The 12500-nt window shown below is 46.7% G+C and overlaps 1 protein-coding gene across 1 annotated transcript in view; it reads left to right on the top strand.

Annotated features, from left to right (window-relative positions):
* Positions 1-12452, top strand: part of LOC137788431 (collagen alpha-4(IV) chain-like) — a gene marked incomplete at its 3' end in the record, with an annotated part of 19832 nt that extends 7380 nt beyond the window's left edge. Inside the window, exons 7-44 of the mRNA XM_068581206.1 lie at positions 1-25; positions 296-331; positions 1964-2026; positions 2167-2202; positions 2409-2450; positions 2577-2657; positions 2794-2838; positions 3189-3251; positions 3404-3448; positions 3599-3652; positions 4101-4161; positions 4242-4346; positions 4430-4585; positions 4769-4858; positions 5163-5323; positions 5414-5486; positions 5604-5710; positions 5801-5984; positions 6144-6212; positions 6313-6420; positions 6553-6621; positions 6714-6863; positions 7001-7162; positions 7322-7489; positions 7560-7703; positions 7813-7920; positions 8457-8635; positions 8735-8798; positions 8900-8974; positions 9092-9199; positions 9312-9419; positions 10208-10279; positions 10946-11074; positions 11158-11265; positions 11348-11503; positions 11607-11855; positions 12033-12149; positions 12264-12452. The exon at positions 1-25 is cut by the window's left edge and continues 44 nt beyond it. Of these exons, the coding sequence (XP_068437307.1) occupies positions 1-25; positions 296-331; positions 1964-2026; positions 2167-2202; positions 2409-2450; positions 2577-2657; positions 2794-2838; positions 3189-3251; positions 3404-3448; positions 3599-3652; positions 4101-4161; positions 4242-4346; positions 4430-4585; positions 4769-4858; positions 5163-5323; positions 5414-5486; positions 5604-5710; positions 5801-5984; positions 6144-6212; positions 6313-6420; positions 6553-6621; positions 6714-6863; positions 7001-7162; positions 7322-7489; positions 7560-7703; positions 7813-7920; positions 8457-8635; positions 8735-8798; positions 8900-8974; positions 9092-9199; positions 9312-9419; positions 10208-10279; positions 10946-11074; positions 11158-11265; positions 11348-11503; positions 11607-11855; positions 12033-12149; positions 12264-12452 (3959 nt within the window). The remainder of the gene's footprint in view (positions 26-295; positions 332-1963; positions 2027-2166; positions 2203-2408; positions 2451-2576; positions 2658-2793; positions 2839-3188; positions 3252-3403; positions 3449-3598; positions 3653-4100; positions 4162-4241; positions 4347-4429; positions 4586-4768; positions 4859-5162; positions 5324-5413; positions 5487-5603; positions 5711-5800; positions 5985-6143; positions 6213-6312; positions 6421-6552; positions 6622-6713; positions 6864-7000; positions 7163-7321; positions 7490-7559; positions 7704-7812; positions 7921-8456; positions 8636-8734; positions 8799-8899; positions 8975-9091; positions 9200-9311; positions 9420-10207; positions 10280-10945; positions 11075-11157; positions 11266-11347; positions 11504-11606; positions 11856-12032; positions 12150-12263) is intronic.
* Between the last annotated feature and the right edge of the window lie 48 nt (positions 12453-12500).

Here is a 12500-nt window from a genome sequence, read left to right as displayed (position 1 = left end):
CTTCATACAGTACCCTGGAGTACCTGTAAGTACAAAGTACTTCTGAGATGTAGTACAGTATAAAGTACAACATGTACCTCTGAGATGTAGTACAGTTTAAGTACAACAGTAGTTGGAAAGTAGAAAGTGGAAATACTCAGGTAATGTACAAGTACGTCATGAATGTACTTGAGTAAATGTTCTAAATGGTAAAAGTATTTCTTTCCACAGAAGCTCAGGTATTACAGGATGTTTTGACCCTGTAACGTTGTATTTTAAGGTAGTATTTGTACACTGATACTCGTGTTGTGTTCAGGGAGACGTGGGCTCTGGTGGACTTCCTGGTCGGCAGGTGAGAAAAAACTTCACCCGTGTTGTACTTGTACTTCTCTGGGTTTTTCTTTTACTTTCAAAACACACTTTTCAAAAGTGAGAATTTATTTGTATTTTCCATCTGAAATGTTTTATATTTTTTTTAGCAGATAAATAATATTCTCGTAGTTTATTTTCACTTCAAGTTCATAATATAATAAAATAATATTCTTTCAAGATTCTGATATGTTTGTTTTTTGTTTAAATTAAATGAAAAAGTATATATTTGTACTTGCATTTAACTATAAGTATAACATTTATAAAATAAGATAAGATAAAAAAAGTCCTTTATTAATCTGAGATTAAAGTACAGGTTAAACACAAATTAAAACATCAGGAAATATAAATAAACAGTAAAACAGTAATAAAGCAGTAAAGAAGTATACAGTAGTAATATTAAATATACAGACGGAATGAAAAAGTATATAAGTACTTAAGTGTATACTATATTGCACCAGATGAGCGTAACCAAAGTGATTAAAGTGATTAAAGTTGTTACGTGTTTAAGTGTTTAGGTGTTTAAGTGATTAAGTGTTTAAGTGATTACGTGTTTAGGTGTTTAAGTGTTTAGTTAAGGTGTTAGGTGTTTAGGTGTTAAAGTGTTTAGGTGTTTACGTGTGTAAGTGTTTAAGTGATTAAGTGTTTAGGTGTTTAGGTGTTAAAGTGTTTAGGTGTTTACGTGTGTAAGTGTTTAAGTGATTAAGTGTTTAGGTGTTAAAGTGTTTAGGTGTTTAAGTGTTTAGGTGTTTAAGTGTTTAGGTGTTTAAGTGTTTAGGTGTTTAAGTGTTTAGTTAAGGTGTTTAGGTGTTTAGGTGTTTAGGTGTTTAAGTGTTTAGGTGTTTAAGTGTTTAGATGTTTAAGTGTTGAGGTGTTTAAGTGTTTAGGTGTTTAAGTGTTGAGGTGTTTAAGTGTTTAGGTGTTTAAGTGTTTAGGTGTTTAAGTGTTTAGATGTTTAAGTGTTGAGGTGTTTAAGTGTTTAGGTGTTTAAGTGTTTAGGTGTTTAGGTGTTTAAGTGTTTAGTTAAGGTGTTTAGGTGTTTAGGTGTTTAGGTGTTTAAGTGTTTAGTTAAGGTGTTTAGGTGTTTAGGTGTTTAGGTGTTTAAGTGTTTAGGTGTTTAAGTGTTTAGGTGTTTAAGTGTTTAGGTGTTTAAGTGTTTAGGTGTTTAGGTGTTTAAGTGTTTAGGTGTTTAAGTGTTTAGTTAAGGTGTTTAGGTGTTTAGGTGTTTAAGTGTTTAGGTGTTTAAGTGTTTAGGTGTTTAAGTGTTTAGGTGTTTAAGTGTTTAGGTGTTTAAGTGTTTAGGTGTTTAGGTGTTTAAGTGTTTAGGTGTTTAAGTGTTTAGTTAAGGTGTTTAGGTGTTTAGGTGTTTAGGTGTTTAAGTGTTTAGGTGTTTAAGTGTTTAGGTGTTTAAGTGTTTAGGTGTTTAAGTGTTTAGGTGTTTAAGTGTTTAGGTGTTTAAGTGTTCTTGCTCTCCTGAGAGCTCAGCTGGTTGTGCAGCCTGGCAGCAGCAGGAAGGAAGGACTTTCTGTAAAACCATTAAATTAGTTTTTTTTTCTGCATCGTGAGTACTTCTACTCTGGTGTGTGTACTTTTACTGAGAGGGTTCTGCCTGCAGGGTGAACTGGGTCTGCCCGGTCCGCTGGGGGTTCTGGGTCCTCCAGGACTCGACGGGACCAACGTGAGTACAAACACAACAAATACACATTATTACTACTGATGAGAAGTATTACCTTCTTAAAACACAGTTACTGTGATACTGGAAATACATGTCAATGCAGTGTTTGTGAATGTACTCACAGTGTGTACATGTCTCTACAGGGTCTCCCTGGTCTGCCCGGCTCCAGGGGCGCGCCTGTAAGTAGTATAAGTACATGTACTCTCGTATTGTACTTACTTGACATACTTTGACTTGTTTATTTAAATTTTCTGCTACTTTATACTTCTTACTTGTACTTCACTACATCTCAGAGGGAAATAAAGTAAATGTTATATATTTGTTAGAAATAATAATTTAATAAATACAATAATTAAAATATTAATTATTAATATATATCTTTCAGGGAGAAAAAGGTCGATCTCTGCCGGGACAGAAAGGAGACGAGGTACAAATATTCAGATTGTTTTACTTTTTACTGTCTGAGGTCAACTTCAGCAGTAGTACTCTTCTAGTAGTATTGCAGTACTGTGCAGTGCTGTGGTACTAGTTCAGTACTGTGTGTCGTCCGCAGGGGGATCAGGGCCTCCAGGGGCCGCCGGGGCCCTTTGAGTACGTGGACCCTCCAGAAGACCTGTACCTGAAAGGAGAGCAGGTGGGCGGGACTTCAGCCGGTTACAGCCAATCAGATTACAGCTGCATACCTTCTAATCCTGTTAATTACTGTGGTTCTACTGTGGTTCTACTGTGCTGTTCTGTTGTTTCTCATGTTGGGTCTGTTGGTTCTCCAGGGCACTCAGGGGCCTAAAGGAGTCTGTGGAAGGCCAGGTCTGCCGGTGAGTTCAGAGATCTGATCCGACATCTGGAACATCTGCTAACGGAACCTTGGGTTCTCCTGAGCACGGGGTTCTACTGAACATACGGTTCTCCTGAGCTTAGGGTTCTTTTGAACAAAAGGTTCTCCTTAATGTAAGGTTCTCCTGAACACAGGGTTCTCTTGAACACAAGGTTCTTCTTAACATAAGGTTCTCCTGAGCACAGTGTTGACGAGGAGTCTTTTAAAGAACCGGTGGAACCTGGTTGACCTGCGTTATTCATTATGTCATCTATTGAGAACAATATGTTATTGATCACTTATTGATTGTTCTAAGTGTGGAACGTGCAGTGATGATGTTTGTGGTTTCAGGGTCTGGACGCTCTCCCCGGGACCAAAGGAGAGAAAGGCATTGTGGGGTTTCCTGGTCCCAGAGTGAGTAACCCCACCTTCACCGTGTTGATCAGAGTACATCGGTACTAAAGAGAGAACCTTTGGTTTCCTGATCGATATCCTGATCGTCCCGATTGAAACATGAACATATTGGGATCAATAATAAACTCACATAATGTGTCTGTTGGTCTCAGGGATTCTCTGGTCTCTCTGGTCTGCCCGGCAACAGAGGACTCAAGGTGAGCTGACTGTGAAAATGTAAAAGCTGCTCTGATAACAATAATAATAATAATTATTATTATTATTATTATTCATACTATGACTTACTAACTATACAAAGACCTCTCAGCCAACCAGAAACCAATATTTTCCCTGTTTTAATGTTTCAGGGGATTCCAGGAAGTCCAGGTCTCCCAGGTCTGATTGGACGAGAGGGTCCGAAGGTCAGTCTGACCAATCACAGACAGGGATGGAATAACCAGAGGCTCCTCTGATTGGTCACTTTGAAAACTGACCAGAGACGCTTGTGCATATGATTTATAAGAACAGGGTATTCCTGCATAAGAGTACATGAATACCGGATCATTACCTTTACTTTCAGGAGGGCTTCTGGACCTCCGGCGCAGATGAAGAACAAACGCAACGTTCACTTACTCCTCGGTTTCCTGCTGAAGTCCAGCAGCTCCTTTACCTTTCTGCTCCTCGTGTGAATTTAGTCTTTTCAAAACAAAACTCCACCTTCACAGGAAACACAGGAAACATCTCATTGCGTAATCTAGGAACTCCAAACACATGACCGTTCGTAGGTTGAGGAGAGGAAAACAAACGAGCATCAGAACCATAAGAACATCTCAGCTTTAGTGGCTTCATCAATAACATGTTCTATTGCAGGGCATGCTGGGAGATCTGGGTCCCAAAGGCCTCCCCCAGAACGTGGTCGTCACACACTCAGGTACGGATCAATACGCAGCGATCCATCAGCTGACGGGTCGCGGCGGTCTGTTGTCGGCTGACGTCCTCGTTGTCTTCCAGGTGACGTTGGAGACCCCGGGGCCCCCGGACCCAGGGGCCCTCCAGGAGACCTGGGGCTCATGGGGATGCACGGCCCCCCCGGAGGTCCCGGCCGATCCGTACCGGGTCAGTACTTGCGGCACATTTACGATTCCGTCATTTTTAAGGCGACGTGACTATGAATACAGTTTTCTGTGGTTCCTCTTCAGGTCCGGCAGGTGCTGAGGGTCTGAAGGGAAGTGCAGGGTCCAGAGGGGACAAAGGAGATCCAGGTCAGGTGTACAGAGACAGACCCACACCTGGAGAACCTGGGAAACCAGGATATCCTGGACCCAGAGGACTGAAAGGAGAGCAGGGGAGACCAGGTTGGTGTCACACCTGTGGTTTTATACCTGAGCTCCCTCACCTGTCCGTCAGAACCACCTGGTGATGTCACAAGCTGAAGATATCTAAATCTGCTCGCTGAAGTTGTCTTTGTTTCATAATATTGATGATCAAAAGCGGTCACTTCCTGTTGCGTCCTGCTGACTTCCTGTTTTTTGCTTAAGGTAGTTACTGTCTTCCCGGGGCTCAAGGAGAGTCTGGGCCTCCAGGTGATCGGGGGCCCCCGGCGGTCCAAGGCTTGCTCGGGTTCAAAGGTCAGTGTCTGGACGTATTGATAGATTAATAATCGATTGAAAGTTTCAGCTCGTTTAGTTTGACGAACAGATGAAAATTTAAACGAAAACACTTCAATCATCTCTTATTTGTTTTATTCCATCCACGTTTTTTATGAGCACGTTTAATTTGCACATTAATCTTTAAAAAAAGACTGTAAATATCTGTGTTTGTGTCGTGTGAGTCATCATTTATTACACTCATCAGGTTTAATAGAAAGAGCAGAGGCCCCAGGACGAGTGCCTGAGGAACCCCACATGTTTTAAATCTACCTCTGTGTTTCAGGTAGTCCTGGCGACTGTTTTTGCGGCCCCCCAGTCGTACTGAGGGGCCCCCTCGGCCTTGTGGGAGACCTGGGGTCTCCAGGGTTTCCAGGATCTCCAGGGGCCCCGGGTCTGAGAGGAGTGGAAGGTTTACCCGGAGACACAGGAGAGCGCGGACGTCAGGTGGGTCACCAGACCACAGGCTCATAGGTCTGAGGAGAGCGGCCAGCTGGTTGGATTGGGCCGTTTACTGGTTGATGGTTTTGTTTGCAGGGCCTGGGAGGATTTCCAGGTGTCAAAGGGTTCAAAGGTCAGAAGGGAGATTTCACCATGGTGGATTTTAAAGGTGAGTTTGACCTTTAAATTCTTACTTTACTCCCTTGCCTTAACAGTTTTTGGGAAAAGACTTTAGCCGCGATGTCCCGTCGGTTTTCTATGGTTCTGATCGGACTTTTGTCTCCAGGTGAGAAAGGAAACATTGGCCAGCAAGGCCCTCCAGGCAGGCAAGGACTCTCAGGGAGAAAAGGACTCAATGGGCCCCCGGGCGCTCCTGGAAGCCCCGGCCCAGAGGTCAGTCAGACAATCTGGGTGAACTCATTTTGAAAACCTTGAAGACCAACAAGACCTTCGTCTTCATATCGTTCTTGTATTTCTTGTCAGGGTGAAAGTTTCGCCAGTTCTCCTGGAGAAAGAGGCTTCCCTGGATACCCGGGGCAAAAGGGCTCATCAGGGCCTTCAGGCCTGACGGGGCGAGGTGTCGTCGGAGCAGTAGGACAACGTGGGGACCCTGGGAGCCCGGGACCTGAAGGACTCCTGGGCCCCTCGGGACCGAAGGGGGTCAAAGGTGGAGATCAATCGAATGTTAACTTTGAATGAAGACCTCAACAATCTACTCTTTCATTCGGTCTCCCAAAACTCCAACTTTGACTCCTCCCATGTCATAGTTTACCCCTCCAACTCCATGACTCCTCCTCTTCCTGTTTCACGCCTCTTTTTTCTGCAGGCGACACTCTGCCCTGTGTGCCCAGAAACCCCGGCCACCCTGGTGAGAAAGGAGACATTGGAGATGCAGGTGATCATGATCTACAACACCTGTCTGCCTGCTGACCTGTCTGTCTGACTCCCTCATCACATGTTCGTCTGACCTGCTGCTCACCTGTCTGTCTCTCCAGGTTACAGAGGACTGCCGGGTCCGCCTGGTTTCCGTGGCATCACTGGACCTGATGGACCTAAAGGGGACAATGGTCGGCCTGGACTGCTTGGACCACCTGGACGACAAGGTACCGGAACACACCTTTACCACGTCAACTCCTGTACAACTCACACCTGTACCAGACCCGCACCACACCCCAACTACACCCTACCACACCTGTACCACACCTGTCCTACATTATCCTCTCCTCCTCCTGCAGGACCTCCAGGTTCTGTTGGTGATACCGGAAAAGAAGGATCTGAAGGCTTCAGTTATGGTGGCGATCCAGGTAGAGACACCTGTCCACAGGTACCATTGTCTGTTGACCCTCTTCATTAAGCAAACTCAGTGACTTTAAAGCTTTGTCATTATGTTCACCAGGTTCTCCGGGGCTCCCAGGCTCTTTTGGACTCAGGGGCCCAGCAGGTGAGTCTGATGTTGGGCCCTCGGGACCCATTGGCTTCCCGGGACGTCTGGGCTCCCAGGGACCTAAAGGAGTCCCCGGCCTCCCTGGCGTCAGTGGACTAAAAGGTGAAGTACTGGACCTGAATATCAATAAATGAATAAAACAAAACTACAACTGGATTTAGTTTTTAAATAATTATGAGTTCCCAAAAATGGTCAAATGTAAATTTATATGTTGAGAATTATTTCCTGTGTATGTCCAGGACTCCCGGGTCTGGCAGGGGGCCCCGGAGTTGAGGGCCAGAGAGGACAAGATGGGGCCCCTGGTAGAACTGGCCCCCAGGGGCCCAAATCTGACTTCTGTGACGCAGGGAAACTTGGTGCCAGTGGCCTTTTCGGCCCTCAAGGACCCATAGGGCCACCAGGTAAAATCTGGCTCCTAAAGACGCTAATTATACTTTACTTCACTTTACTTATTTCACTGTATTTACTTATTTCACTTCTCTTTTGTTAACGTCACATAATTTTTCGTCACTTTACTTCACCCTGCATAGATTTACTCATCATATCATATTCATGTTCAGGTTTTTCTGGGGAGAAAGGTGAGATCGGGCAGGAGGGTACTCCAGGTTATGGCCCTCAAGGCCCTCAAGGAAAACCAGGCTCTCCAGGTTTCTCAGGATACCCGGGGCCCCAGGGCCCCTCTGGGCCCGGTGGAGACTCTGGACTGCCCGGGCTCTGCGGTCAGACAGGTAACCAAAACACATGAGTTTAAATGTTTCCTGATTACTGGTTCACAGAAATACTAACCGCCTATTTTAGGTCCGATGGGGCCGCAGGGCCAGGCCGGAGGGCCGGGGGCCCCTGGACGGACCGGGGCCCTCGGACCCCTGGGGAGGCAGGGGGAGAGAGGATCCAACGGACGAGACGGAGGTCCAGGATGTGAAGGTCGGAAAGGAGAGAAAGGTACTCGGTTCTCCTACAACACTGTGAGAGTAACTCTATAGAACTACTATAGTTCCACTCTTGTACTACTACTACTGGACCGGGATGAACCCATGTGTGTCCCCTGCAGGCTGTAAAGGGGCCCCGGGGCCTCCAGGAGAGACCAAGGGCGTCCCCATCAAAGGAGACAGAGGGAAAGATGGACCCCCTGGAACCAACGGCTTTCCTGGACCACGAGGTCAGTTATGATGTCTATTCTTGGTTTGTGAAAACATGAAGCATAGACTTCTATACAACCAGAGGAGTCGCCCCCTGGTGGTCAGGAGAGAGAATGCAGCTTTAACACATGAAGCATAGACTTCTATACAACCAGAGGAGTCGCCCCCTGGTGGTCAGGAGAGAGAATGCAGCTTTAACACATGAAGCATAGACTTCTATACAACCAGAGGAGTCGCCCCCTGGTGGTCAGGAGAGAGAATGCAGCTTTAACACATGAAGCATAGACTTCTATACAACCAGAGGAGTCGCCCCCTGGTGGTCAGGAGAGAGAATGCAGCTTTAACACATGAAGCATAGACTTCTATACAACCAGAGGAGTCGCCCCCTGGTGGTCAGGAGAGAGAATGCAGCTTCAACACATGAAGCATAGACAATAACAATAATAGCAGCAGAACTGAACCCCATAAAAAAACTTCCCATGATGCCCTGCATGCCTCTGTGATGTGTGAGTGGATCCTGCGGTGAGCGTTTTAACATTAAATTCACTCTCTACAGGAAATAAAGGTTTCCAAGGTCCTCCTGGTAAGCTGGGGTGTCAGGGCGTCAACGGACCCGTAGGCGCCGTAGGACTTCTGGGACCACCTGGGCCCGACGGACCACCGGGGCCTTCAGGATCACCTGGAGGCCCCGGACCAACCGGATTCATCGGCTTCCCAGGGGAGACCGGAGATCCGGTAAGATAGAAGACTTTTATTTTTATTTTACCAAACAACCAGAATCTTTTCTGCTTATTTTGTCAAATATTCAGAAATATTGATCTATTTTGGCCGCAGGGTGATCCGGGCTGTCCAGGAAAGGATGGAGAACCCGGCCACCAAGGATGTACTGGATCCAAAGGTATCAACTAACCCCGAACACCTTCACCGAGACTTTTGGAACCTTTCATGCATGAAGCACGGAAAGACATCTTGCTTTTTTCTCCATGTGTGATGCTTCAGGTGATAAAGGAGACTCCGTTAGTTGTTCTGGTCCTCCTGGAGACGAGGGGCCTTTTGGAGACTTGGGGCCCCAAGGTGAGGACCTGGTTCTGGTTCAGCTGCAGAGAAACTCAGAATGAAGACAATCAGCAGCGTGACTGTGATTTTAATGAAGGCGAGTTTATTGGTGAATCAGCTGTTTGTCTCTCTCAGGACCGCCTGGACCTCAAGGAATTCCTGGAAGACCCGGTTTCCTCGGGGTTCCAGGACAAAGAGGATGCAAAGGAGATCCAGGCCATCAGGGGGAACTGGGTCCACCAGGTACAGAAGCCCACCTGGACCGCATCAAGTCTTTACACCTTGTTTCTGTAACATGAAGTCATAGGACCTGAACCAAGACTCTTTACTTGTCTGCCTGTCTGGTTCATTCCAGGTGTGGTCGGTCCCTCGGGTCCCAGAGGCCGGTCCGGTCTTCCAGGTCTTCCTGGTGAAGCAGGTGCTGATGGGCCTCCAGGACCTCTCGGCTTCCTGGGACTTCCAGGTCAGAGCTGAACCCCAGACTGCTGTCATGTGACTTCTTTAACTCTAATATCCTTCAAAGGAGCAGGAGAGGTCACTTGTAAACTTGTGACGCCGCTTCTCCGGATACCTGACGAACACATTATACAGTCCAGACCCCACCTCGATCCGGATCACCTTGAGAACCCAGCACACAATGTCTGGTCACCTGACTCCTCCTCCTGTCAAAATAAAAGCTCCAGATGAGTTGTTCCTGTGAGGCGGCGATACAGAAAGATTTACAGTTTTCTACCGTTGTTTATTTTACTTACTTTCAGGGTTGCACATTGTGGCCAATAGATTTCATGACTTTTAACCAGTTTTCATGACTTTTAACCAATTTTCCATGACTTTAAACCAAATGTTCATGAGCAAACATTGTGTGAAATGTGTGTGTAAACAGTAAAAGTGATAAAATGTAGTATTTAAACTAACAATGAGGATTCAAAGCATACAGTAAACCTTAAATGACTCAAATGAATGAGAGACAATAGTTTATTGAAAGAATAAACATTCATATAGATGCCTGTATGTATGCTGCTGATATGTTGAGCCTCTTTCTTTTAAAAGCAGATTTATTATTTAAACTAAATGAACACATGAATATAACACATTTACACCACTTTTATACAACTTTAAGGATTTCTTTTGAAGGACTTTTCCAGGCCTGGGAATAACCATTTTCCCAGGTTTCCCATCAGCGTATGAATCCTGTACATATTTCAGTTCACACGCGTGAGATTAATTTCGTGGATGTTTTTGGTGCGTCAGGTCCTCCTGGACCGCTCGGCCTTCACGGACTGGACGGACTGAAGGGAGTGAAGGGCGACATGGGGACCAGAGGTACGAGTCCGTTCATCTCCTCATGTATTCACAGGAAGTCCTTCCTTCCTGCTGCCGCCAGGCTGCACGACCAGCTGAGCTCTCAGTGGACCACGGACACTTCAACACTTTAACACTTCAACACTTTAACACTTCAACACTTTAACACTTTAATCTCTTTGGCCACTTTAATTACGCTCATCATCTGGTGCAATATATAAAAGATTCAAATACTTTTCATACACTGGTTTTACTCCGTCTATTTATTATTGCGACTGTATTCTTCTTTACTTTTCATTTCCCCACTAATAAACATTATTTTATCTTATCTTACATATAAAAAAGGCCCAACTAAGCTGCGGTGTTGTGAATTTGGTCAGATTCGTTATGTACTTCTGAATGTCTGCAGGTGGAGACGTGATAAGTAATGAAAAACAACAAACTGAATTCTGTAAAAAAAAATACATAACGATTAAAGTTAGGGACCGAAATGTCTGTTTCGTATCATTGATTATTAATAATCTAAATAATGTTCATGTCCACCCTAGTCTGTGGTTTTTATTGATGGTGGTTTTACAGCAGAATCCTGTTTGTGTGGAAACTCATTAAACTTTGGTTCCAGACGTTCATGAGACTTCAATTAAGTTTTGTATAAAGTTGAGTCATCAGCGGCGTGTCTCTGTTCAGGTCTGGGGCAATCGGGTGCTCCTGGTTGTCTTGGTCTTCCAGGCGATAAAGGTCCTCCGGGTCCCCCGGGACCGATGGGTTCATCCCAGAACGGCCCTCCGGGGCCCACGGGACCCCCAGGGGCCAAAGGTCAGTAACAGTGTGTCAGGGTCAGCATGGGACAGACCAGCAGGGACCCAGCAGTTGGACTGAAGGCTCTTTATGTGTCGTAGGACCGCCAGGGGATTCGGGACCTCCAGGTGAACCCGGACCAGACTGCAAAGCTCCGATCCCAGGACCTGCTGGAGATCCTGGTCCTACTGGACCAGATGGAGAGCCAGGTGAGGCTTTCACTTCTGGGTTCAGACAACTTCAACACATAGATCACACTGGATGACCTCCGAACTTTGTTTGGTGTTTAAGGGTGTGCTGGTGAGATGGGGGATCCGGGTCAGAACCCTCCAGTACCTGGGGACGATGGGGACAACGGGGACACAGGTTGCCAGGGGCCCGGGGGCCTACAAGGACCTCAGGGGCCCGATGGACTGCCAGGGATCCCAGGAAATACGGGAGTGAAAGGTTCAGACTGTCGTTTCTTTCAATCTTTGCAGATGCTAAACTCCAAATCCAAAGCATACCTGTTGCCTTTCATGAGCTCGGCTTCATCTGTGTGTGTGATCAGGTCTGCGGGGGTCTTCTGGTCTGATGGGACTGCCTGGTAATCGGGGTTCTAGAGGCTGCACCGGTCCCGATGGACCACCAGGACCAAAGGGATCCACTGGACCGGTGGGTCCAAAGGGCGAGGTGGGACGAGTCTCATCTTGTCCTACTTACCCTCCCGCGATGCCGGGTCCCCCAGGACCCCCCGGCCCCGACGGTCTGGATGGAGATGTCGGCGTCCAGGGAGAAACCGGCCGGACAGGACCCAAAGGTGAGACACAGTCCGTGGTCCAGGTCATGGTGACCTTCATCGCGTCCCATCCAGACCTGATCCTCCTCTCTGCTCCGAAGAACCGATCCCACCCAAAGTCATCCCAATGAAATCAAATCCAGAACTACAAACATCAGTTTTGTTCTGGTCATGAAGGTGATTGACGATGTGTTCCAGGTAGGAAGGGGGACATCGGGTGCGAGGGACCAATAGGCCCCGAGGGGCCCTCGGGTCCAGATGGAGGCCGAGGAGAGCCAGGCCGGCCGGGGAAGCGCGGCGTCGTGGGAGCCAAAGGTGAGACCTGGACCCGTCTGTCTCTCTGACTCGCTGCTGGAGTCACATTGTTGTGTATCACCTGTGTGGGTTTGGTTTTGTTGATGTACCTACCTGTGGTCTTTGCTGTGTCAGGTGATCCTGGACCAATCGGTGACCGCGGCCCTCGTGGACCAAACAAAAACTTGAACTCTGGCTTCTTGTTGGTGTTGCACAGCCAATCGAAGGCTGTTCCCTCCTGTCCACGCGACATGAGGGTCCTCTGGGTCGGATACAGTCTGCTGTACCTGGAGGGCCAGGAGAAGGCCCACACTCAGGACCTGGGTACATATATTATACACATATTATACACATATACTGTACGAGTATGTC

Source organism: Clinocottus analis, unplaced genomic scaffold (assembly GCF_023055335.1).
Source record: "Clinocottus analis isolate CAN_PGR_092001 unplaced genomic scaffold, fCliAna1.0.p SCAF_176, whole genome shotgun sequence".
Lineage (NCBI taxonomy): Eukaryota > Metazoa > Chordata > Actinopteri > Perciformes > Cottidae > Clinocottus > Clinocottus analis.
The sequence above is the reverse complement of the archived record's forward strand: the minus strand, read 5'-3'. Positions and strand labels throughout refer to the sequence as shown.